Source organism: Lactuca saligna, chromosome 6 (assembly GCF_052625555.1).
Source record: "Lactuca saligna cultivar CGN05327 chromosome 6, ASM5262555v1, whole genome shotgun sequence".
NCBI lineage: Eukaryota > Viridiplantae > Streptophyta > Magnoliopsida > Asterales > Asteraceae > Lactuca > Lactuca saligna.
This window is the reverse complement of record NC_136422.1, coordinates 129,239,823-129,266,935: the sequence shown is the minus strand read 5'-3', so window position 1 is coordinate 129,266,935 and position 27,113 is coordinate 129,239,823. Positions and strand designations below refer to the sequence as shown.

The 27,113-nt window shown below is 34.2% G+C and overlaps 1 protein-coding gene across 1 annotated transcript; it reads right to left on the bottom strand.

Moving 5' to 3' along the window:
- Window positions 1–10,801: 10,801 nt before the first annotated feature.
- On the bottom strand, window positions 10,802–13,224 carry LOC145001406 (PGR5-like protein 1A, chloroplastic). Its single transcript, XM_078960782.1, has 10 exons — window positions 12,960–13,224; window positions 12,543–12,658; window positions 12,344–12,440; window positions 12,161–12,261; window positions 12,030–12,086; window positions 11,870–11,946; window positions 11,738–11,789; window positions 11,544–11,654; window positions 11,194–11,291; window positions 10,802–11,109 (listed from the first exon to the last, which is right to left on the bottom strand). The coding sequence occupies exons 1-10, from the start codon at window positions 13,159–13,161 to the stop codon at window positions 11,040–11,042; spliced, it is 981 nt and encodes a 326-aa protein (XP_078816908.1). The 5' UTR covers window positions 13,162–13,224; the 3' UTR covers window positions 10,802–11,039.
- Between the last annotated feature and the right edge of the window lie 13,889 nt (window positions 13,225–27,113).

Here is a 27,113-nt window from a genome sequence, read left to right as displayed (position 1 = left end):
AAGCATTCCAAAGTCAATACAAGGAGATTTGGGATTGTTATTGCTACATAACAATCAAGGTAACACTATAAACTTATTCTCATGTTAATATGATTACATGTATGCTAGAATTAGGGTTTATAGTCTTGGATTCAAAGCATGTACAATAGAGAAACCTAGATCCAAGCATTAGGGTTTGTATGAGCACATAGGATGTCTTATGACCAAAACCCATCAGGAACAACCTAAAAAACATTTAACTTTAAAATGGAAGCACAAAGCTCATAACCAACACCTTAGTAGGCTTGTAGGTACATAACTATCATCCCATCTGACCTACATGATTCCGGTTATCATTCTGCTCGGGAATGTAGGTTCATAGCTAACACCTTAATGGGCTTATATGTAGACACCCACCATCCCATCTAACCTAAAGGTTTCCACCATCATCCTTTGTTGGGATGTAATAACCAACACTCAGTGGATATGTAGGTACAAAACCATCATCCTAATTGACTTGAAGGCTTCTAGTTATCATCCCTAACACCTACATACTAATTATCATAACAAAAGACAATTATAATATAATCCCACATTTATACACTAATAGTACACAAACATCCTACCACAAAAAAGACATATAATGTAACGTATAGTATAGTAAGAAAAGTCACCTGAAGCTAGTAACACAAGTTTTAAGTCTTTGTTAATGAAACAGCTAGCACAAACCACCTAATACCCAAACAGAGGTAAAACCTCAATCTTTAACTCATATCCATCAAAGTTTGACCAAAAGTTAAACTGGTCAAAAAGTCAATGGTGAACGTTCAAAATCAAAGTTAACAGTCAATGCACTGACGTGTAGCACCCATAGATGGATATGTCGTGTCTATTAAAGTAAAAAACTGTGACGATATAACCCACATCACGTCCAAGGATAGATGCGTTGCGGATACTAGGTAAACCCGTTTCTTTATTAACTACTTAGTCAGTTAAGTCAGAGGCTTTAACTTTCCAAAAAAACCATCTAATGAGGTTCTTAATGGATAAAGTTTCCAAATTTATACACATACAAGCCTCTAACAAGTCAAACACTAACCCTAGATCTTTAATGAGCCAAAAAGGCTAAAAGTTTGTTGCATGGTTCAAAGAGTGCTCATGCATGCTCTCTTTTCATACCTATAAGTCCATAGAAACCATTCAGCATCTCAAAAGCCTGGAGTTTTCCAAACTCCAAAAGAAAAGGGACCAACTAGAACAAAAATGTTCCAAAACAATACTAAGTTTTAGATCTATGGAGAAAACTCATAATGTTGAAGATTATTACTTACAAAGCAGTATGAAGTGACAAGAAGGTTAAAACCTAACTAGATCTTGCTTCTTTTCACCAAATACACCTTTCTTCTTCTTTTTCTTCAAGTTTCACTTTCAAGGCACAATAAGTACATGAATCAAGGAAGGGAATAGAGTTTAAGCTTCCGAGATTTTCTATAGGATGGAGGAAAATAACAAATGAAACCCAAATAGTTAGTGCCTTTAAATAGGGCCCAATGCGAGATATTAGTGTTTGGATTGATTGTGGTGATATGTCACACCTTAGTTGAGACACGTACGCCTAACATGACTTTGTTGGATTAAGGTGTCTATGCTCATAAGTAAAATGGTATAAAATTGAAATTAGAAGAAAAATTCTTTTGAGTTGTCCTCATAACCAAAAATTGCTAAAAATAATATTAAGAGTGAGAAAGAGAGAGTGTGAGAGAGGAATTTTGTTAATTATGTGATTAATATATTAATTGAGAATAGATAATTGATATGTTAATTTTTTATGTGATTAATAAATTAACATAAGATCAATAGTTAAATAATTGATTTGTTAATTTATATGTTTAATAAATTAATAAGAAATCAATTAGAATTAATTAATTATTAATCTGGAATTTATCTAAAATTAATTTAGGATTAATTGGAATTAATTAAAGATGTAAATGGTGAGTTGTAATTGTTCAATAGTTGAACAAAAGAAGCAATTTTAGAAACCTCCATGGCATGGATGGTTTTGGATGCTCCTCTATGGGTTTTGGAAACCTCATGGTTGCATAAAAGAAAAGGAATTGAATTACGATTAAATCTATTATTTAATCAATTCAGATTCTTCTTTCCTTGCAAGTTACCTAAACTATAAATAGAACCCCAAGGTCGTCAATTTTCATTCATAACCTTCCTAAGAAGCATAGGAACGAAACTTCTATCCCCTATTTTTTTTTTTCTCCTCTTCATTCTAGGGTCTCTAGGGTTTTAGGTGTAAGCCATTAGACACATTAGATTTCTGGTACTTGTTTCCAAGGTTTTTCCAGAAGGATATTGGTGTGATTATTTGCTACAATTATCAAGAGGTACGTAAACCCAAACTCTATATAAATTTCGATTATTATAGAGTTCCCTTAGGGTTCTTGATGTTCATAGGTTATTGCTATCAATATAGAAAACTTAGATTCAAATAGGTTGCATGTAAACTTAAGGGTTAAATTTTTTCTACTACATGTTTTAATTATAGCCTATAAAACATATCAGTAGTATCAAAGCCATAGTTTTCTATTTGATTGTGCATAATAGTAAATAGATCAAAATTAGGGTTTCTAGAAATTAAACCCTAATAGCCTTGGATTTTTTATTTTGCTAAGGTTTCTTGAAACCCTAGCGTCATTTTCTCTATTTTCAAATTTTGGGAGTTACTTTAGGGTTTTACCTTGTTTCCTTAATTATTCTATTAATAAAAATAATTCAAATAATTATTTTATCCCTAGATGATTTAATTAATTTAATTAATTGGTTAATTGAAAAGATAAATATAAATCACAACTGGTTTCATATTAATTAACAAAAAGAAATTAATTTAGATAGTTAATATTTAAACCCTGTATTTTGAAAAGTTTTAAAATACACCTTATATATACTATTAAAAGTTTAATATATTATATGAATAAGACAAGTCAGTCAATTTGCTAGTACGCGTCATTCGCAAATCAACATTATAATGGGCATATAAGGAAGCGGCCTATAAAATGATTGATATTGGGTGTTCACTCTTACCCAGCGCTCTCTTCTATGGTGGAGGATCGTTAGCCCAAAACATTTGAAATGACATAATCTCATTAAAAGTATACTTATATAAAAGTGCTAGAACCTTCTTTAAAAAAATCTCACTCTAGTTACTTTAGGAAAAATACTGAAAGTATGCTAATCCATGAAAACGCACATCATGTGTGACATCCCCAATTTCACGGCTAGAAAAGACCGATTTGTTTATTTTTTTATTTGAAAATCGTAGTATCATTTTAAAGAGATATGTTGCGGAATTTGTTCTTAAAAATATGATAAGTAAATTATCAAAGTATTCCTGAAGGAATGGGTTTTCATTGTATTAAAAACGTTGGGAATGTCATTCTCAATCCAGTACATAAGCATAAACATAAATACTACATCCTTACAACATCTATTATTCTAATGGCCTATAATCCATAGATTTCTCATCAGATCAACACTTTTGTCCTCTTTTGCCACTACCTGTAATACAAGAAACTGAACGGGTCAAGCTTGGGAACCTAGTGAGCACATATAGTTTTCAACCCACAATAATTAAGCTTATTAATTTCATCAAATCATTCAACCCGATTACACATTCTCGTTGTCTTCACTTTATGTCCCTAAAGAATATAATTCAAGGGACCTAGCCTAAGGATCATCAGCAGGATGACAATACTGCTTAAGGGATTCCTCAGCAACATATGTAAGTAAAGCAACCATGAGGGGAATGGAGTACACCGATGAGCACATCATTCATAAACACCTATATGTTGCGAGCCTGCCAGCGTTCCACTAGACTGTCTAGATAGTCCGTGGTTGTCATTTATACTTCGTTGGATGACTGAATCAGCTTAAACATCGAGGTCTCTCATCATTTTATTTCATCTTTCGTCATCTATTTCATCTACCCATCTTCACCCAACATATTTATAGGTATAAAATACATATACAGTTTAAATCAAGTAAAACATGTATAAATCGTTCATCCAACATAGATATCAAGAACGCATATAATATGCACATATAGCACGTAATTTATATTAAATACTTCAAATCTATGTGTAAGATGAAAGTAACTATGCACTCACGTATTAAAGTGATGATTCCTAACTCGGGCAACGCTTCACTTCTTAATAATTTATTTTCCACCAAGGAAACCTAGTATTATTACCACTAGATTGTAGTCTAATATTTATCATGACTATTTACGAGCATTATTATTTTATAAGTGTTAAACAATATTTTTCAACCATTATGTACACACAGGGGCCATACAGGAAACACCGGAGGACAGGTAAAGTTTGTTAAAAATTTATCACTTTGTTGTCCGATGTCCGTTTTCGATTGTCTTTGTATCGTAGGGATCCTATTAAAAAGATCTTCGATTCACTTTAGGTTGTTTCGGCTAAAAATCAATCTATTTAATATTCGAATTATGGCTGCATACTACTTTGCCAAATCTTAGAAAATTCATAACTTCCTCATATGAAGTCAAATTTGGACATTCTTTTTATGCATGCTATTAGTTTAATGTATACTACGACTTTCATTTAGATCGCTAAGGCTAAAAAGTACGTTACCACAAACTCACTTTTTACGCCACACAGTGGCATGCCGGTTTTCTCGCGAAACTTCGACAGGTCATAACTTCTTCGTTATAACTCAGATTTCGGCGTTCTTTATATCTCCGAAATCCTTGTCACGACCACTACAACTTTTTTCCTAGATATTGGGTTTATCTATTATTTTATTTTGGACCCTTGTTTTCATTCTTAATTTATTATATCTTATAAATAAGTATAATGCACATAAAATCACCTAATTCACAAAATATTCAAGTAATTCCTCTTTATTACTTCAAAGAAGGTTACAATTGTTGACCCTAACTGTTACATTATCATAGTAATGCTTAGCTTAGAAACACGGGCGTTACAGTTCTCTCTTCCTTTGGATGATTCCGTCCTGGAATCATCAGCAAACAGATTTGGATAGCGACTCATCATGTCACTCTCTGTTTCCCAGGTGATGTTCGGCCCATTTGTATGTTCCCGTCGCATAAGCACTAAGTCGACCATCTTGTGTCGTAACTTCTTTGTCTTACCGTCAACGATTGCCTCAGGATCTTCGATTAGCCTCTTATTTTCATCCATCCTTAACTCTGAAATTGGAAATATATCGGGAACTTTTCCTATGAACTTCCTCAAATAACACACATGGAAAGTGTTATGAATATAATCTAGTTCTTCTGGTAGTTCCAGCTTGTAAGCTTGGTTCCCAATCCTCTGAAGAACTTTGAATGGTCCAATAAACCTTGGACTCAACTTTCCTCTATTTCTGAATCCTATAATCCCTTCCACGGTGAGACTTTGAGCAAAACCGAATCTCCAACTTCGAATGTCATCGGTTGTCACTTTTTATCGACATAGCTCTTTTGACAATCCTGAGCTGCTAACATCCTTTCTCTAATCATTATTAGCTTTTCGGTAGTGTGATGGACTATTTCGGGGCACATAAATTGCTTCTCTCCAGCCTCAAGCCAACAAGACAGCGTACGACACTTCTGACCGTACAAAGCATGATAAGGTGCCATCTTGAAGCTTGAATGGTAACTATTATTGTAGGAAAACTCTACCATGGGTAAGTATTCATCCTAGTTACCTTGGAATTCTAGGGTACATGCTCTTAGCATATCTTCTAGTGTTTGAATCATTCTTTCGCTCTAACCATCAGTCAGTGAATGGTAAGCGGTACTTAAACACAACTTCATACCCATTTCCTCTTGTAGGCTCCTCCAAAACCTTGATGTGAAACAACTATCACGATCTGATAGAATCGTTAAGGGAACACCGTGAAGCCTTACTACTTCCTTCACGTAAGCATTTGCAAGCTTATCCACAGACCATCTCTCATTGTTTGCTATGAAGTGTGCACTCTTAGTGAATCGATCCACGAAAACCCAAATCATGTCGTGACTGTTCTTCGTCATGGGCAGTTTAGTCACAATATTCATGGTGATATCTTCCCATTTACCCATGAGTATAGGTAAAGGTTCTAAACTCCCAATATGGTTTCTAATGTTGACCCTTAACTCTCACACATGTTACACACTTTGCCACATACTTTCCAACATCGAGCTTCATTGTCGGCCACCAGTAGTAGGGTTTCAGATCCCTATACATCTTAGTGTTGTTGGGACGAATCGAGTACATGGTCTTGTGAGCACTTCCATCAAAATATTTCTTATTTCACCCATCTTAGGTACCGAAATCCTATCTTGGAATACCTTCAATCCTTGATTATGAGTACCGAACACCAACATCTTACCTAAACGTTCTTCCTTGCGGTCAATTTTCTCTAAATCTTCTTCCTAAGCTTTCTCGATGCTTTCCACAATCGTTGAGATAACTTCTATTCTTAACGCTCTTGGCCTTTTTCTTTCAAGGCTTACTTTTCAACTTAGAGCATTAGCTACAAAATTTTCTTTACCAGGGTGGTAAAGTATCTCACTGTCGTAATCCTTGAGTAACTCTAGCCAGCGTCGTTGTCTCATATTCAATTCCTTTTTATCAAAGAGATATTAGAGACTCTTATAATCAATGAAAAGTTATCACTTCGTGCCGTAAAGATAATGCATCCATATATTTAATGTGAATACTACCATTGCCAACTCTAGATCATGATTGGGGTAGTTCTTCTCATTTTTTTTCAATTGTTGAGATGCATATGCTATCACCTTATCTCTTTGAGTCAGAACACAACCTAATCCAACTCTAGATGCATCGCTATAGACTGTGAAGTATTCAACTCCGTCAGGTAAAGAAAGAATTGGTGCTCACACAACTTCTTCTTTAGTTTCTCAAATGATTCTACATGTTTCTCACTCCGTGTATACGTAGATCGTTTATGGGTCAAAGCTGTTAATGGCGATGTTATCGAAGAAAAGCCTTGGATAAACCTTCGGTAATATCCAGCTAATCCCAGAAAGCTTTGAATCTCCATGGAACTTTTTAGTCGTTCCCACTTCATCACAACTTCAATCTTTGTTGGGTCAACCATTATTCCCTCTTGGTTAACCACATGATCCAAGAATTGGACTTCTTGAATCCAGAAATCACATTTAGAGAACTTTGCATACAGCTTCTCCTTCTTTAGAACTTCTAATACTTCTCGCAGGTGTTTTCCATGCTCCTTCTGGCTCTTTGAGTAAATTAGAAAGTCGTCTATGAACACTATCATGGATTTATCGAGGAATGGTTTACAAACCCTATTCATCAAATTCATGAATGTTGCTAGACCATTGGTTAGTCCAAATGACATAACCAAGAACTCATCTTTTTTACTTGAATCTTGGGCATTGTTACAAAAATATTCCATCTGTTACCTATTTTGAATTTATTAATGTAAGGGTACAAATGTATATACAAGTTGTATCCTCAAGTACTTGTAAATTGTATCAACTGAATTTTTCATGGCAATTAAAGGCTTGTAAATTACATCATAGCACTTCACACCATATGTAATAATCATATAACAACTGGTAATCATCTAACCTGCAATAATCTTTACTTGATCCGCTTTGACATCCGTATAAAATGTGTTCATAGGACTAAATTCAGTTTCTATTTAAACTTCACTTGTGTTATTTGTCCTTCATGTCCTGTCTAGACATAAGAAAATATGTAATAAATAGAAAAATACTTTCATTTATTTATTCATTATAGCATCCTATTTTCATATACAAATACATTGATAATAAAATTAACAATTTGTTAAATTTTTCAATGTAGAGTTCCTTAAAAAAATGGAATGGATAATGTTATGCATAGATAATCAACGTGGAAAAATAGTTTCTTTTGTGACTTGAACAAACTCTCTAGACATGAGTAAATGACAATTTTACCCTTGCCGAAACATAGCCTTAAACTAGTGCCCATTGATTAAAATGTTTGATCTTTCCATTTAATATTCACACATCATTGATCAGGTTCTTATATACTTACAGTGAGAGAAGGATTACATCGTTTGATTTTCCTTAGTGATCTTTCTATATTATACGATTCCACCTGAAAATATTATCAAAATCATGAGTAAAGTATTTATATAGCCCAAATTCAATAAAAATGTTGACATGAGTTATGACTCAAAACAGATAAGAAATTACAAGACAAGGGGATAATAACATCATATACTTTTTCTGATTTGGGAACATCATAAAGACTTTTTGTTACCAAAATGCTATAAAAACCACCTGCAGTAAAGAGTAATTTCAACAATTCAATCCATATAGATTGGTTCATGGGATACTGAAATCTATAGATACACACAAGTGGTGCAATTGAAACAAGTAATAACTGAGCCATGGCTTTTAGTGGAGTAATTTGCAGTTTTGTGTCTTTGTAAGATATTTGTTGATTTTAGTGGTTCTTGTAAGCTTAATAAATCTATGATGATAAGGCAGTAGCAGCATCTTACTATTATCCTTTATCAAAGATAGATTATGAGTTTTATCCAAGAAAATCCATACTAATTCAATCACAATACATCCAAACAATGTGTGATATATATGATGCTCAGGTAGTAAAGTCACATCAACACTTCATTATCAATAAAACTGATCAATCAAATTCACTAATAAAAACTTGAATCAAGCTGCGTGTATCGATTGGTAAAGTTAACGTAACATTAACTCGCCTTGGATTAGATGGAGAGATCAATGGATCCTTCAGGTCATTGGATGATAGAAAGAGAAAATGAAGCATTAGGTAGAAATACTCGCTGATGTTTTTAGGTGACACCAAAAGATGATTTAGTGGCGAGCGATGCAGGTTTTAAGAAGAAAACATAAAAGAGAAGAATTTTACCTTGTAGGGATGAAGACAATTGAGAAAAAAAAATGGTGAAGAAGAGTAGGATGATGTACAGTGACACGAAGGCGATGAGGATCATCAGTTGAGAACATTCTACCGATTGATGGAGCATGCGGCAAACGACAAAGCAAACAAGAGTGAGAGGAGCTCTGTGAAGTCCGATCGATAATGAGCTTCATGAAGTTCGATCGATAATGGCGTAAGTGTATACTGGGGGAAAACTGAGGAATGAAGAATTAGGTCAAGTGATTAAAAAATACCTCTTGAAATTAGACTGTTATATAAATAGAGGATGAACAACGACCGACATGATGGGGAGGCTGAGAAACGGCAGTAGGTTGAGAGCATATGGTATGGGCAACTTGAAATGCTATTATTGCTGACGTGGCACATCATAACTTAGTCATAACAAGATGAACACCACCCCCTCTTCTCGTTAAGAGGGTGTTATGGCATATCTCGTTGTGATGAAGACAAGTTGCAACGGGAAGTTTAATTGGTTGTTGCATTTATCAACCAATCAAATCATTTTCTTTCTTTCTCTCTACCTCTTAACATGTTATAACATGGAGAACACCATTTCCCCCTTGGTGTTATGGTGGTATTATGATTGAGGTGGCATATGAATTTGGTGTTATAACGTGACCCATACCTAATGCTCTGAGATATGGAGATAGGCGATCGGTCGCAAGTTAGAGGTTTGATCGGGATACCAATTCGCTTGAATAGCTTCGCAACCAAGTGCAAAACGAGGTCATGCGATTTTACCAATCGGCCTTTATTTTTGAGTTGAGGATTGTGATTTTACCAATTTGCCCTTATTTTTGAACTGAGGATTATGCGTGAAACATGTAGCTTTGGACCTTGTTAATTTTAGATACTATTAAGATATATAATTCGATGCACAAATAGATGTACCTGTCACCGATTATTGTTAATTATTGCACCCAAATTTATTATATTTAATCCTACCTTATATGTCGTTTATAAAAAATAAGAAGAAAAACATTAAGGGTAAAATAGCTATTAAGTTTCATTCCGTAATATTTACATAACTTAGTTTCGTAGAAATTTTTGTAACAAAAGAGCTATGGATTTTTCAGCTGAAAATAGCTATGTAAATAAATTCTGTAGCAAAATTTCATAGCATAATAGCTATCGAATATCAATTGTAGCAAAATAACTATGAAATTTATTTTCATAACTAAATTTCGTAACAAAATGGCTACGAAATATCATTATGTAGCAAAATAGCTAGGAAAATTAGATTTGTAGTAATTTCCGTAGCAAAATAGTTATGTATTTTAATTTTGTAGCAACATAGCAGATTAACTACAAATTACGATTCCATAACAAATTTTCGTAATTAGTTATAAGTTTGCTACGAAAGTTTATTTTGTAGAAATTTTGTAACAAAAATCTACAGAATTTGATTCCATAGCATTTTTCTGTAGCTATTCATGATTTTTCTTGTAGTGAACGATCGAGAAGTTTTCCATGGATGTGAACAACATGGCTAGAAATACAATTGCCTTAGGGGACAATGTTAATGAGGAATATATTGTCAAAAAACTACCATGAGTTGTCCCAATAAAATTCATACAAATTGCTTCAACAACCGAGGTCCGAGGTTGATGATACAAACATTACATGATCACCCATGAAATTTCTCTCGAATGATACATTTCCTAAAGGTTTCTCCAACAAGGCAATCATATCTTTTATAGAATATATGTTATATTTTGTTTGAAATTCTCAAACTCAACAATCAAATTTCCCCAAGCTTGTAACATCTTGTGTCATGAACTCAACCATTGGCATTAATTTGCATCCAACAAATAAACATGATTTTTACAGCTAAATACATCTTTTATAAAATGGGATGTTATTACTTAAACTTGAACACTCTGCTTTTTTTAACAAACAGAGTCATCACCCAATATCAAATATACATATATGAACATATATATAATCCATGTTACCATGTTATACACATGAACATACATCAACTATCATTCAACGCGAATCCACGCTTATGCAACACTTCCTAAAAAAACCTAGTTACATTTACAATAGCATCTTCCTTGAAACATAAATTACCTCAACTCAAGCTTCACTTCCTTCAGGCAATGTTATCAAACGAGTATCTTGATCAAACACAAGTGGGGTTTGACAGCTGTAATAAAATGGTAAATTCCAACATTACTAGTGTTCTATGTTGATGGGACCCACAATTAGGGTTAAAAGATATGTCACTTACTTTGTGCATTTGACTGTGTTTGTGGTCCCCCCACTGGAAATCGATAATATAGTTCCAAAAAATGAAGTGTTTTCAGTACCACAATTTGGACAAAGACCCTGAAATGTAAAAAAATTATAGGCTGCGTTTGTTGGCTATAAAGGATAAGGGCATTTACGTCTTTTTACACATGAGATATCAAAAACAAGTCCCTGTCCCACCTCCTTGGATGGTACAAAGAATTGCAATTTTGTGATTTTGTAGTTTGTACTGTTATATTGTATGAGTCTCAGTCCAATGCATATCAAACTCAGTATCAGTGTATCAGTGTCAGAGTGTCAGTGTTGTGAGGTGATGAAGATGATGCTAACCTTCAAGATCAAAAAGTCTCTGACAATGACATTGGTAAGTGTGAAGGATAGCCATAATATCAAGGGAAGAGCAGCAAACCATGTGAAGATGAAACTAAATGGCTCTGGAAGCTGATAATATGATTGTTTATAAACATAAATTTGTTATGTAAACAAAGGAAATACAGAAAAAGAAATAGTTATAAAAGATTTACCTCCAAAAGGTATGTGATTTCAAAACCAGTGATGTCATCCAGGAAGAAGAATCTGTTGATATACAAACATATGTAAGTAAATCTAGTGACAGAATTCTTTGAATATTAATTTATAATTTCTTTTTGACTTACAATCCTAATGCAACAACAGCAGCTGGGACATTTATGAGGAACATTTTGAGATAATCAACTGAAAGATCACTGTAAACCTACAACCAAAGACATTAACTGAAATAAAAAAATGAAAAAGAAAAATAATAAAAGATTCATGGAGGATCTCATAAACACATACTTTTCGACTACGAAGACTGCATCTTGGACCTTCAGCCACTATGTCACTTCCATCTTTCTGAAAGAAAATGATTTAAGAAAGAAAGAATAAAGAAAGAAAAGGGATTATTGCCAACTATCTAAAGCATGTACCTTTAATTGCATCTTTAATTGGTCATACTCTTTATCTGTCATTATGGGGTTACCAGATACATAAGCCATTGAAGCCTCTAGAAACTTCTGTTCATCAGAGCCTGAAATGTGTGTAACCCAAAAAGGCATTATAAGGAAAGAACAATGGGGAAAAGTTGAAAAATGATTACAAGGTGTACATACTTAGCATTACAACACTGCTTCCTTCCCACATTAGTTCTTCCTTGAGGTTATCGAATTCCTCATTTGACATGATGGCTTTTCCTTCGTAATAGAATGACTATGGAGGAGAATAGAAGAGAAGAATTAGTGCATTGAAGATGGAGAAACTCATGTGCAAATTAAGCAAGATGGAAAGTGAAAAATAAAAAACATGGTTTACTTGTAATGCTTGGAGAAATTCTTGTTCCATTTCTCCTATTGTCTTCTTCTGTTGTTTATCTAAGCTGCAATAAGGCATTATGTTGCTATCGACAACTTCATCTTCTTTAACTTGACCTGAAAGAAACACAGCACTCCAAAAATGAACTTATGTTGAAGTAGAATGATGTTCCATAGTCTAAATCGATCCATTTATCCATGGAAACTTAGAACTTTCCATGATTATTGCTCTAAAAGCACTCATCTAAATTGAATCCAAATAAACGATTAAAACATAGCTTAAAAGCCATAACAAAATCTATTAATATTCATTATTAAGGACTTACAAGATACTTGGAGGTTAAATTCATAGCACTAGAGCATAGTTCGATTACATAACTGAAGTCCAAAAGCAACAAGGCACGAAATAAAACCTAACCTGGTTGATCAGTTGTCGCCTTTGGGGAAATAATAATCAATCGCCTTCGACTCACAAGCTCCCTTCGGATCAACTGGATAGAGTGAACTTTCGACGCAGCGAACCGATTAGAACCAGACAAAGACAACCCAACAGAAGGTCTTCGAAAAGGAGCAGTGAAGAAACGAGAAGAGGTTATGGTGAAACCCAATTTGGAGGCCATCTTCGCCGGTGGCCGTGATGGTGGTGGATTGGAGGGTAAGAATTGCAAATTGAAATCATTTTGCAGAGTTTATTTTGGGAACGGAATCGAGGAATAGGACAGATTTTGGGAGATAAGGTGAGGATTGAATGTGTGGAGGGAAATCTGGGATGAAAGAAATTTGTTGATTATTTGTTTTCTTTTAATTTGGAAATGCCAACTCAGAAAGCTTAGGTGGAAGAATCTCGAGGAAATCAATTTCTGGCTCGAGCCATGCTATCTTTTGTCACGTGTAACTATTTTTGACAAACACAATTCGACCCTCGGATACAAGCCATGAGCACCTCTTCGTGAGGTGGTATGGTGGTTAGAGCTAGGAATGTTATTTGGATCCGAACCCGATCAAACCGATCCGAACTTGAATAACCTGAAAATCGAATAAGGATAATTGTATGAACCGAAAACCGAATCGATTAACCAATACGTGTTCGGTTTAGTTCGGTTCGGTTATCATCTGAATAAACCGAATAACATGTACAAGATAATTAAGAACCTAGTATAACCGAAAAAAATCAAATAAACCATATTATGATTTTGTAACCCAAATAACCCTAATAATAGAATAACAATATATTATTATACATCACCATAAAACATTCAAATATTAACATTACACAATAACACATTGAAAGAATAACATTTATATAGTAGATTAACATAATGAAAATTAATTTCTTACTTGAGTTTCTCAAGCTGGAGTCCAATTTTTCATTAATGGACAAAATAGGATTTTGTGAATTAGGGATGAGCATATGGATCGGGGAACCGGCCGGAACTGATATCGGAATCGAAACCCGATGAAACCGATCAGGCCGGGATGGATACTCTATTATTGTCGATTTTTGGAACCGGGCATTAGAACCGGCCCAAAACCAGGAACCGAACCGGACCAAAAATAACCCATGTCTATTGGACTTCTAATGATTCTTGGAGGCCAAAAAAACGATAAATATGAAGAGGAGGGTGCGTGAGAATAAGAGGTAAAAATGCATGGAAAAGAGACCTGATTATTACATGTTACGTGTTTCTTTCTTCGCTTAAAAAAGGGTACAAGTTTTGGATATATAATGCATGGAAAAGAGACCTGATTATTACATGTTACGTGTTTCTTTCAACGTTGTCAGGATTGGGATCCTAAGTAGGACCATTTTTGGGTTTTGCAAGATTGGGATCGTAAGTTCAGAATCAAGATCTTAAGATCCCACAAAATAAAATATAATTTTAATTTATAATTTTTAATCATAAAAATTATTTTAAACATTTAATTTTTCGTTCAAAATTATAAAAAAATAAAAATATTAGTCATAAGTAACAACACAAAATGATAAACAATAAATTAGTAAAGGTAAAAAGACATAAAGTGGTAATATATATATATATATAGACACACACACTAGATGTGTGCCCGTGCAAATCAACATAATTCGAAACTGATGTCCTTTTATGAACTTGTTTGTCTATTCTTATGTGGAGATTTAGTCATTAACACCTATTGAGAAAACTAGCTTTTGAATAAAATCAATTTTAGACAAGGATAATATGTACACAACTATACTTCTTTTGACCACTTTTTAGTTATTTTTTTAAAATCTTATACCCATTTCTTATTTGGTGATTTATGTATGAATTGTTTTTGTTTCAGTATGCTGCAAAGTTAGACAGTGAGATTATCTATGATGGGGACTTTGACTATGATTATTTTGGATTCAAAACCCTTGATAGGTCTTATCTATTGAAGATAGAAGGGAATGTTGTGGAAAGGGCTCAACATATGCTAATGAGAGTCGTTGTTGGGATTCATAAAGAAGACATTGATTCTGTAATCAAAGCATATCATTTAATGTCACAGAGGTGGTTCACTCATGCTTCTCCCACCCTATTCAATGCTAGAACACCCAGGCCTTAAGTATGAATAATTGTCTTTACCTTTCTTAGTTTCAGACTTTCAGTCGCTTGAATGTTCTTTGTTTCTCACATGAGGGTAGTAATGTAATTTGCAGTTGAGTAGCTGTTTCCTGATATGCATGAAAGATGATAGCATTGAAGGAATCTATGATACTCTAAAAGAATGTGTTGTTATCAGCAAAACAGCAGGGGGTATTGGCGTCTCTGATCATAATATTAGAGCAACTGGAAGCTACATACGTGGCACAAATGGAACATCTAATGGTATTATTCCAATGTTGCGTGTGTTTAATGATACTGCTCGATATGTTGACTAATGAGGTGGTAAGAGAAAGGGTGCCTTTGTTGTTTATTTGGAGCCATGGCATGCTGATATCCTTGAGTTTCTTGATTTGAGGAAGACCCATGGAAAGGTAGCAAATTTTTTTCAATTGTCAATACCCTTTAAAAGTTAAGTTGAAAACCATAATTGTGATTCATAAAGTTCTAAACTTGATTCAAAAATGTTGCAAGAAGAACAACGTGCTCGTGATTTGTTCTATGCTCTTTGGGTACCTTATCTTTTTGTGGAAAATAATCAAAGTAATGGAAATTGGTCTTTATTTTTTCCAAAATGAGTCTCCAGGTTTAGCTGATTGTTGGGGTAAAGACTTTGAAAACCTTTATACCCAATATGAAAGACATGTAAAACTATCATTTTCATCAAACTTTTAAGTTATTTTATGACAGTTGTTGATATAATATTAAAAAATATAAAGTAAATTGCTATTTTTGCATTTATCTCAAAGATTAACAGAATGCAATCAGTTCATGTTTATATATTGTTTGAATATGAATTGGCTACTAGATACCTTACCTGCAAGGTGATGCTTAATATATGTGATTTTGTAGGAATTAGAGATTACAATTAATCTTTGATGAAGATTGTTCACTTCATTTTGTATAGGCGAAAAGTCAATCTGCATGTATGTTGCATGTTGCTTCAAGAAAGCCCATTTTTCTACCAACAGTTGGTGTATTTCTTTTTGGATTTTAGGAGAAGAAGGCATCTCAAGTTAGCTAGATTTCATTCACAGATGGTTGGGTTAGGTTACTTCTTAGACACAATGTGATGTTTTATATGTAATCCCCAAAAAAACAAATACTATGAAAAATTAGATTTTTTGTGTTAGATGTTTCGATAATAAAATGAGATGCATATATTTTTTTATGGTGTAAAACAAAATAGCAAATGATAGGTGTGACTTTCATTTAGGTTAATTTCCCTTTAGGTCTTTCTTCAGTTGATAAGATGATTTGAGAAAGTGAAATTGTCCTTTATTAATTTTAACATGCAATGTAAAATCCTTTTTCTATTTCTTTTTATTCTATTAATCATCATTTTCCTGTTTATTTCTACCTAATAGGTCTAAATGCAATAACCACATGTCATAGTTTTAAAATGGTTGTATATTTTATATTGTATGTTTGGATCATACATACTTCTCAAACAATTTTGTTTTTTGCAGGTATATATATGCCCTTAAACCTCTACAAAACTTCATATTAATTTACACAAAATATATATTGGTTTACTGATTCATAGAAAGCATAAATTATATTGGTGTTAGATAATAGAAAAATTGATAAAAACATATTTTTATAATAGAAATTCCAAAAAATTGTCAAACATATCAAATGTCAAAAGTTCATCTACTATACAAGTTTTGAACATAATGTGGCATGGTAATTGTATAAGTTTCATTTGTATTTTATCATTATAATAGTTTTCACAATTTGTTTTCAATTATAATTTTATATATTCATTAAAATAACAATTATTGACTTACAAACAAAATATCAATTGTATTTTATCATTATAATAGTTTTCAGAATTTGTTTTCAATTATAATTTTATATATTGATTAAAATAACAATTATTGACTTACAAACAAAATATCAATGTTGGATAAAAATAACTTTTTACAAATTTATTATTAATAACTACGATGTTTATAGTTTTTATGTTACTTTACAATGTGTATCTTAATTCTAACTAACCATTTATAAATTTATAGATAAAACATTTATCTTTGTAAATCAATATATTTTTGCAAAATCATAAGTTTTCTAAATTTATGATATATTATTTTATTACATAATTAATTTTTTAATTCTATTTAAAATTAACACCCGTGGATTCCACGAGTTTTAACCTTATATATATATATATATATATATATATATATATATATATATATATATATATATATATATATATATATATATATATATATATATATAGACACACACACTAGATGTGTGCCCGTGCAAATCAACGGCGATAAATAGTTTTTTTTTTACGAATAATTTTCTTACGAGAAAATAATTATTAGATTTTGTTATTAATTATTATGTAATAAGAAAAATTATCACTTTTAATTTAAATACTTATGTTTAGAACTTATATTTATATTGTATATTAATACATTTAATGTAAGTTAATTATTATTGGTATCTAGTTTAAGAAATGTAAATTAACTTATATTGATGAATTTAATATTTTAAAATTGTTATTTTGCTCAAAATTAAATTTTTAATAACATTCTTTAATTCAATTTTTCAAAATTTTGTTAAGTATTAATGGTTTTGTTATGCATAATTGATTTGTACAAAAAACTTTGTATTTTGTACCTCTTAAAATTCAAGATATGATTAATATGCTATATATATATATATATATATATATATATATATATATATATATATATATATATATATATATATATTCAAGGGTAGGTAGGATCGGATATCGATCTTACGATCCTACCCACTTTTTAACATGATTGATACGCCCCTTTTTAACATGATTGATACGATCCTACAATCAGGATCACGATTTTGACAATCATTATTGATACGCCCCTTTTTAACATTTAATGGCATATTTATATGCCATTTTTCTACCATTTAAATTCCATTTGAAAGTATTTTAGAATGCTATTTACAACTCATTTTAGTCGAACTCAAATTTGGATACATCAAAAACTTCACCCAAACTCCAAAACTTTACAGTTTACTTTAATGACATTAGCATAAAACAATTATATCTATATCCAAATAGGATAATATCACTAATTACATGCTATACACAACTTGATAGTAATTGCATGTTATACACAACTTGACAGTAATAATGTTTTTCTCAAAACACGTTGTTATTTCTCGAGCACCGGTTCTAACATTGAAGATCGGGTAAAAACCGAAACCGGTAGAACCGGCGGTTAGGTTCCACTCTAAATTTGAACCAACTTCGGTCCCCAGCCGGGTTCGATTTGGGTCGGTTCCCTTACTCATCCCTATCGTGAATCCTTAAAGACAATAGGGAGGGTCGATTTTTGAAAGTCAGAAACAAGACGAATGATCAACATACTCATCATTTTGTGAATATCTTGCTTTGTATGTTTTTCTTTTTTTAATTTTCCATTAGATATTATTCGGATAAATGATGTTCAAATGACATATAAAACTAGGAAAGAAAAATTAAATAAGGTCAAATTTGTAAAATGGTAAGACTTAATGGGAAGAGCCTCATTTTCCCAGTTTACTTTGCATTCAGTCAACAAATCTGATATTTTTTAATTTTAAAAAGACAAAACTTCAAAAATGGTCCCCGTGGTTTCCAAAAATATCAAGTTTAGTCCCTAAGTTCAAAAAACCTCACAGATGGTCCCTGTGGTTTCAAAACTTTTAACAAATGGTCCTTCCGGCTCACTCCGTTAGCATTTCACCGTTAACTTATTTTTTAATAAAATATTGCAGGGGTAATTTCATCATTTCAGTTGTAACCTTCTCTCTTTAAAAGAAATTGCATGTTCGATTTTTGGTTTCCCCTTTAGCTTTATCAATCCTCATCTCTCCTCTCCTCCTTTCCATTGTTGCTCGACCGACCGTTGCACCCTTCACGACATCGAATAGCTTCTGATTCAAAGATGATGACTTGTAGGTGTGGGAATGAAGCAACGAAGATCACTTCATGGACGGATCGTAACCCTGAAAGATAATTTTGGAACTGTAGAAGATGTGGTTTCATTCGATGGTCTGATCCTCCTATGTGTGCTAAGGCAGTAGTGGTGATTCCAGGTTTGATAAGATCAAAGAATCAATTGGAAGATAGGGTCGCCATTATAACTGCATAATTGTGGAACTACCAACTGATGTTGTTTTGTTCATGGGTGTTTTTTTTTTGGTATTATTTTAATTTCTAAGTATCCTGTGAAGGTTTGGATGGTAATGGAGTTTTGGTTTTTGGTTTGTAACCATTGCAGGGTTTTTTTTTTTTTTTAATCGGATAGGGATTTTTTTGCTTTCAGTTTATCTAGGTGGTTTTGGAATTGGTATTGTTGTATTTGGTTTATGTATCGGATTAATGTGTAATGCATTGGTAATGGTAATGGAATGTTGTTTGTTATAGTTCATTGTTCAATTTCTTGAATTTTTTGAAATGCAATTGTTAAGTGTATTGTAAATGCATCTTGAAGATGGTTTTCATTTGCAATTGAAATGTATAATATTATTAATTGATCTGTGAAGGGTAGTACACTAAACATATTAATTCATCACCAAAAAGTGCATACACACCATTACATTCAAAGTTATAAAGCTCTTAACACAACCATGATGCAAAGTTTTCAAAAGACCTACAACACAAGCATTACATGCAAAGTTTTCAAGTTCTTAACACATCTTTAAACAAGTACACATGACTTAAGTTTCTAAATACCTACAACACCAGCATCCTAATAACCACTAAAAATAATTTTCAGCCCCCTCCAACTTCACCACTACCTCCTTGCCCTTTACATGTTCTGGAATTGTGCCCTTTGTTATGACACTTTGAACAAGTGACTGCCAAATATTTCCTGCTCAATCTACCAGCTTGGCTGTTTGGCTCATCAACACTCCTCTTATCTTCTTCTTAGGCCTCCCAACCTACACATATTGATATACTATAGTTTAAATTGAATTCATTCCATGTTCACATGTATACTATATATTTGGTGCACTTTAAATACAAACCTGTGTCTTATGTTTTGGTGGAAGTAAAGTGAATGGGCAGTCACTTTTAGGCCACATTGTACGTCCATTCAATGGATCAATTTTGTTGAAATGCATGGCTTTCCATGTTGATAACCTATAGCAAGGATGGACCCATTCATCAACATGTGGGGCATTTTCACCATTTTCAATTTTGTCCCATATAGCACAAACAACATGTCTACATGGGAAACCTGTAATCTCCCAAAACCTACAACTGCAACTTTGATCATTCAAGTTTACCACATATTGGTCTTGCCATGTGCTTGCCACTTGGTACTTTCCTGCCCCATTGTATTTAGCCATATACTTTGATGCATCAGTCTTAATCTTTTCAAATAGTGTAGTTGCAGTAGGGGTTAGAAGTCCTTCACACTTATCTATTTCCTTTTGCACCACACATAACCTCTTCATGAGATACTCTCTAATATACTCTAAGAAAGTGATAATAGGTTTATCCCTACCTTCATCTATCTTAGAATTGAATACCTCACAAAGGTTATTCAACAAACAATTAAAAGAAGACAATTACACATATAGTAAACACACAACAAGGAAGATTAACATTTCTCAATAAAATTCTAGAAACTTACCACTAAAGTGAGATTTAGCCCAAGTGTTTGTTGAGATCTTAGACACCCAAGCATGAGCCTCTGCATTGATCTTCTTCAACTCATCCATTGATCTTTTAAAATGATTGACTGTTGTTCCTCTACCACACTCCCAAAGCTGGTCACTTAAGTCTTTTCCTTTCCACTGTTTCTTCATGTTTTCATGGATATGCCTCAAACAGAACCTGTGTTCTGCACTAGGGAATACCTTCACCATTGCTGGTATTATTCCCTAAACAAAAGTCAATGTGTGCAACATCAATTAACCAAATGTATTTAGAAAAGGTAATACAAAAAAGTTAGGTGATACACACCTTTTGTCTATCTGAAATGAAGGTAAAGTTGGAATTTGGTCCTAGATCCAGATCTTCTCCTAACAGTTCCAAAAACAAGGTCCAACTACTTGTTGATTTTGTCTCTACCACTGCATATGCTACAGGGTATATGCCATTGTTTGAGTCCAACCCTACAGCAGTTAACACTTGCCCAGGGTAAGGGCCCTTCATGAAAGTACCATCCAGACCTAGAAAATCTCTTAAACCAGATTTGAATCCTAACTTCAATGCACCTAAACAGACATATATTCTTCTAAAAGTTCTTGTGGTAATAGACAGGGAGGTTTTTGGATACACATCAATCTGAACTGTTGTACCAGGATTAGTGTTGAGTAGCTCCGACACATAATCCCTCAAAAATTCATATTGTACTTGGTAGTCCCTGTGACATCCCCAATTTCACGGCCAGAAAAGACCGATTTGTTTATGCTTTGTTTTATAAAATCAGAGTAATCTTTTAAAGAAAACGGTTGCGGAATTTGTTCCCAAAACAAGATATGATAATAACTTATCAAAACATTTCTCAAAGAGAATGTATTTTCATTTAATAATAAAACCTCGGGATTTCATGTTCCGATACAGACATATAAGCATAAACAGAACTTACATTCAATTACACTAATGATTTACATCTCCTTTAATCTCTCAGTGCAAAGCAGCTTCGTATCGATACCTGTGATACAATTAAACTGAGTGGGTCAGGCTTGGGAGCCTGGTGAGCATATAGGGTTTTCAACCCACAATAATATAATTATTATATTCAATCATCAAACAATCAACCCAATTACCCATCCCCGTTATCTCCATTAATTTCTTAAGTACCTTCCCTAAGGAATTATCCTAAGGGTCATCTCTTACATCATATTTACCTCTCATCTCCTTACATCACGTTTCCTTGTATGTTTGTTCCTAAGGACTTTTTCCTACGGATCATCGCATGAATACGTAGTCACAACATCGCTTGGACTAGTAAGTCATAATAAGGGTTAGACTATCATCGCATGAATACATAGCCACAACATCACCTGGACTCAAAATTCATAGTAAGGGTTAGAGTATCATCGCATGAATACGTAGCCACAACATCGCCTGGACTCGTAATTCATCACCTACAGGTTATGAGCCTACTGGTGTTTCCACGGGGTCATCTAGAATAGTCCGTGGTCGCCATCTATACTCTGGTAGATGACTACATCGCCAAATTTCCACATCGCCGGTCAAGGTTATGGTATCTCCTCTCATCTCACATCACCTATTTATCATTACCTAATTATCATCACCTTTCTATCATCACCTATTTCTCATCACCTAATCATCATCACCTGTTTCTCATCACCTAATTATCATCACCATTATATCCTCACCTTTCTCTTATCACATTCGTTCAACACACATCAACTATTTCATCTACCCATGTTCTACCCAACATATTTGTAGATATAAATTACATATATAGTTTAAATCATTTAACACCCATATAAAAACATCAATTCCAAGCCCATCTCATATAGACAATTAATATATAACACATAGCACGTATTTCATAGCTAATGCTTTATATTTATGTGTTTAGAAGAGAGTAACCGCACACTCACACATATAAACCACAATATATATATACACATAACACGTATTTCGTATAAAATACTTCATAATTATGCGTTAGAAGAAAGTAACTACACACTCACTTGATCAGAAGATGACCGGACAGCACTACGGCTTGTAGAAGTAGTATTCTTTGGTAGATCTGGAAGATCTTCACAAAAACCGGACTCCTCGCGGGCAGAGCTTTGGCTCGGGAATTGCACTTCTCAGGATCTTCGGGGTCTCGGGACTTGCTTTGGGGTTCGGGAATGATACCGGGGCTTCGGGATATTTCTTGCACGAAAAACGATGCAAAAACGCGAGAAAACGGGAAGAAATGAGCAACTGAATCGGCTGCACTCGACTTCCTTTTATAGGGGGCTGAAGCCCGATTTACGCGGGGCGTAAATTTCATTATGTAGGGCGTAACGACGATAAGGTCGCTGACTCCCCCCATGGATAATATCGGCCAATTTTTATTTAAATTAAATATCGAAATTATTAAATAAACTTCAAAAATTCATATCTTCCTCATACGAACTCCATTTTCGACGTTCTTTATATCCACGCGTAGGTGAGACTACGATCTACAACTTTCATTTAGACTCCATTGGCTAATTTTGATTTCATTTTGATTATTTATTTTTAGTAGGCCGGGACAGGAAAACTCCGTTATAAAATCATAATTTCTTCATCCGACGTCCGTTTTCGCCTATCTTTTTATCGTTTTAGTACAATTAATGAGATCTTCAATTCTCATTTAGATTGTTTCGGCTAAAAACCGCTCGGTCTCAAATCGAGCATTCGGGCTGCATACGGCTAAGTCGAAACTTCGAAAAATCATAACTTGCTCATACGAAGTCAGATTTGGGCGTTCTTTTTATGCACGCTCATGGTTTAACGTATTCTACGACTGTCATTTAGATTGCTAAGGCTAAATATCGCTCTAACGTAAATTTACTTTTTACATCGCGCTGTTTCGTGCCGGTTCTGTCGCGAAACTTCGACAGGTCATAACTTCTTCGTTATAACTCGGATTTCGACATTCTTTATATGTACGGAAACCTTGTAACATATACTATAACTTAGTTAAGATTATTCATTCTAAATAATCCTTCATAAAAAATTCATTTTTGACGTCTATCGTCTCTAAATTGACTAGCCCAAATCTACGGGCGTTACAATTATCTCCCCCTTAGGATGATTACGTCCCGGAATCATCAACAAAATAGTATTCGTATACTGACTCCATAAGTTATCTCTCCATCCTAAGTAATAACCTTGATGCTCAATCATGCATCTACTCTTCGTACTATGTTGGACTTTCAATCGAAATCTTAAAGTTACAAAAATAAATCCTTATTGTGGACTCCTTCTTCTTCTTAGGGTAAATACATTCATTTATCTATTTTAACTAACCGATGGGTCGAGTCCCGATGACCTCTCATCGTAGTCGGACTCAATTTAATATGACCACTAGGGTCGGAATAACCATCATCCCACTAGCCATTACCGAAACAAGGGTAATGACAAACTTGAATAAAACGAAATCAATTACTAGCTTCTTGGTAACCTTGCGACTTTTCCTGATCCAAGTGCGAGTCCTGTGCTTCCGGTAGTATAGATCTCTACTACCATTCACACCTACTCATACTCGTCCCAAGTATTGTCTCGCAGTTAACCAAGTCACCATACATAAATCATATAATCATTCAACACACCAGATAACAAAACCAGGGTTTATATTAATTCTTGAAACTATTACACAAAAGTTCAAGTTCACCCTATACTATGCCTCTAATAGGCTACATCATAAGTTACTATTCACACTGTTACTTCATAACTTGATCGTTGGATATAAAATCCTCATCCTTGATTCGCTTTGTCGAGGATCATGTGGAATGCCCTTGGTTGTGGCAGTACATTTTTCTTTGAAGCTTTGTCCTTCTTTGGGCAGTTCTTCGAAATATGACCACCATCTCCACATTCGTAACACTTCCTATTGTCGAACGTACAATCTCTGGAATAGTGACCGATCCTACCACACTTATAGCAGGTCACTTCTCCATCGCATCTTCCGAAGTGCTTCTTCTTGCACTTTTCACACCACTTGGTTTCATCTTTTCCTCCGGATTTCGAGAGTTTGGTTTCTTTGTCGATCATTGAAGATCCCTTGTGTTTCCTTTTCCCTCCAACTTCAACTCTCTCTAGACCCTTTTCCCTTATTTGGGTCTCAACATTCTTGGCTACCCAGATGGCGACTTTCAGAGTGGTTGCTTGCTTGACTATCGGACCAAAGTCCGCTGGTAATCCATTGGAAAACTTGTTAACCTTGGAAAGTTCAGTTGGAATTAGGTATGGAATAAGCTTCATCTTCTCCGTAAAGCTTGTAGCGTATTCAGTGACGCTCAATTTTCCCTTTTTTAAATTCTGGAACTCATTGTTGATTTCCAGAAGATCCTGCTCAGAGCAGTATTGCATTTTCATTTGCTCCACGAACTCTTCCCAAGACATCTTGCTAGCTTCCCCCTTGGGCATTGAACCAACCAGTAACTTCCACCAGCTCAGTACTCCAGATTTGAACAGAGGGATTGCAAGAGCGGTCTTCTGTCTGTTGCTACACTCGCAACTTTCAAACATTATCTCCATCTCGGAGATCCAGTCCATGACTTGCACCGGTGTCGGGCTCCCAGAAAGACATGGTGGTTTGGATGCCATGAAATCCTTGTACTTGCATCCACGTCCATCATTGTCTCCATCCTGATTGTTTCGGCGAACTATTGGTGGGTTGGCTTGACCAATGGTCCCACTATAGTTCCCTTCTTCCGACTGCCCCTCATTCAGCTTAGGTTGTTCAATTGGTATTGAGGGTTCACTCCTGTTGTTCAGCAACAATTGTCTCATTTCCTCCTTTTGTTCAGCCATCATGGCTTGAATCATGGTTCGCACTCCAGCCATTGTAATTTGTTCAGGTGTTGCTTCTACAACAGCCACTCGCTCAACCACAGGTGGTTGATTCCTATTTTCGTTCACGTTTCCAACTCCACTCCCGGTTCTTGTCATTTTTGATCTATACACCGAATAAGGTGAAATTAGATCCTTATTCACGATAGATATTCAAATCATCCTTATCACTCCGAAACGTTTACATGCTAGTTCTAATATCGTAGACGTACACTTAGAATCCTACACACATAAGGTTTCAAGATCCGGTCGGCAACAGACCATAGATCCGAACAAATAATATCATATATGGCAACATATAACATTTAGCACATAAAAGCATTTTAGGCATCGCTCCTAAAATAAACTAGTGCTTGTGTCAATTTAGGTGTACTACCTAACATATTTAGACACACTCCTCACAATCATTACTTAGCATTCTAAGTTTAAGTCTAGAAATTTCCTACAATTTCCTAGTTCGCTTAAACTAATGCTCTGATACCAACTGTGACATCCCCATTTTCACGGCCAGAAAAGACTGATTTGTTTATGCTTTGTTTTATAAAATCAGAGTAATCTTTTAAAGAAAACGGTTGCGGAATTTGTTTCCAAAACAAGATATGATAATAACTTATCAAAACATTTCTCAAAGAGAATGTATTTTCATTTAATAATAAAACATCGGGATGTCATGTTCCGATATAGACATATAAGCTTAAACAGAACTTACATTCAATTACACTAATGATTTACATCTCCTTTAATCTCTCAGTGCAAAGCAGCTTCGTATCGATACCTGTGATACAATTAAATTGAGTGGGTCAGGCTTAGGAGCCTGGTGAGCATATAGGGTTTTCAATCCACAATAATATAATTATTATATTCAATCATCAAACAATCAACCCAATTATCCATCCCCGTTATCTCCATTTATTTCTTAAGTACCTTCCCCAAGGAATTATCCTAAGGGTCATCTCTTACATCATATTTACCTCTCATCTCCTTACATCACGTTTCCTTGTATGTTTGTTCCTAAGGATTTTTTTCCTACGGATCATCGCATGAATACGTAGTCACAACATCGCCTGGACTAGTAAGTCATAATAAGGGTTAGACTATCATTGCATGAATACATAGCCACAACATCGCCTGGACTCGTAATTCATCACCTACAGGTTATGAGCCTGCTGGTGTTTCCACGGGGTCATCTAGAATAGTCCATGGTCGCCATCTATACTCTGGTAGATGACTACATCGCCAAATTTCCACATCACCGGTCAAGGTTATGGTATCTCCTCTCATCTCACATCACCTATTTATCATTACCTAATTATCATCACCTTTCTATCATCACCTATTTCTCATCACCTAATCATCATCACCTGTTTCTCATCACCTAATTATCATCACCATTATATCCTCACCTTTCTCTTATCACATTCGTTCAACACACATCAAC

Coding starts and splice junctions, on each gene's coding strand:
- LOC145001406 (XM_078960782.1), bottom strand. CDS start 13,161: ATGGCCTCCAAATTGGGTTTCACCATAACCTCTTCTCGTTTCTTCACT. Junction 12,262..12,343: donor AAGCAGTGTTGTAATGCTAA/GTATGTACACCT, acceptor CACACATTTCAG/GCTCTGATGAACAGAAGTTT. Junction 12,087..12,160: donor AATTAAAGATGCAATTAAAG/GTACATGCTTTA, acceptor ATTTTCTTTCAG/AAAGATGGAAGTGACATAGT.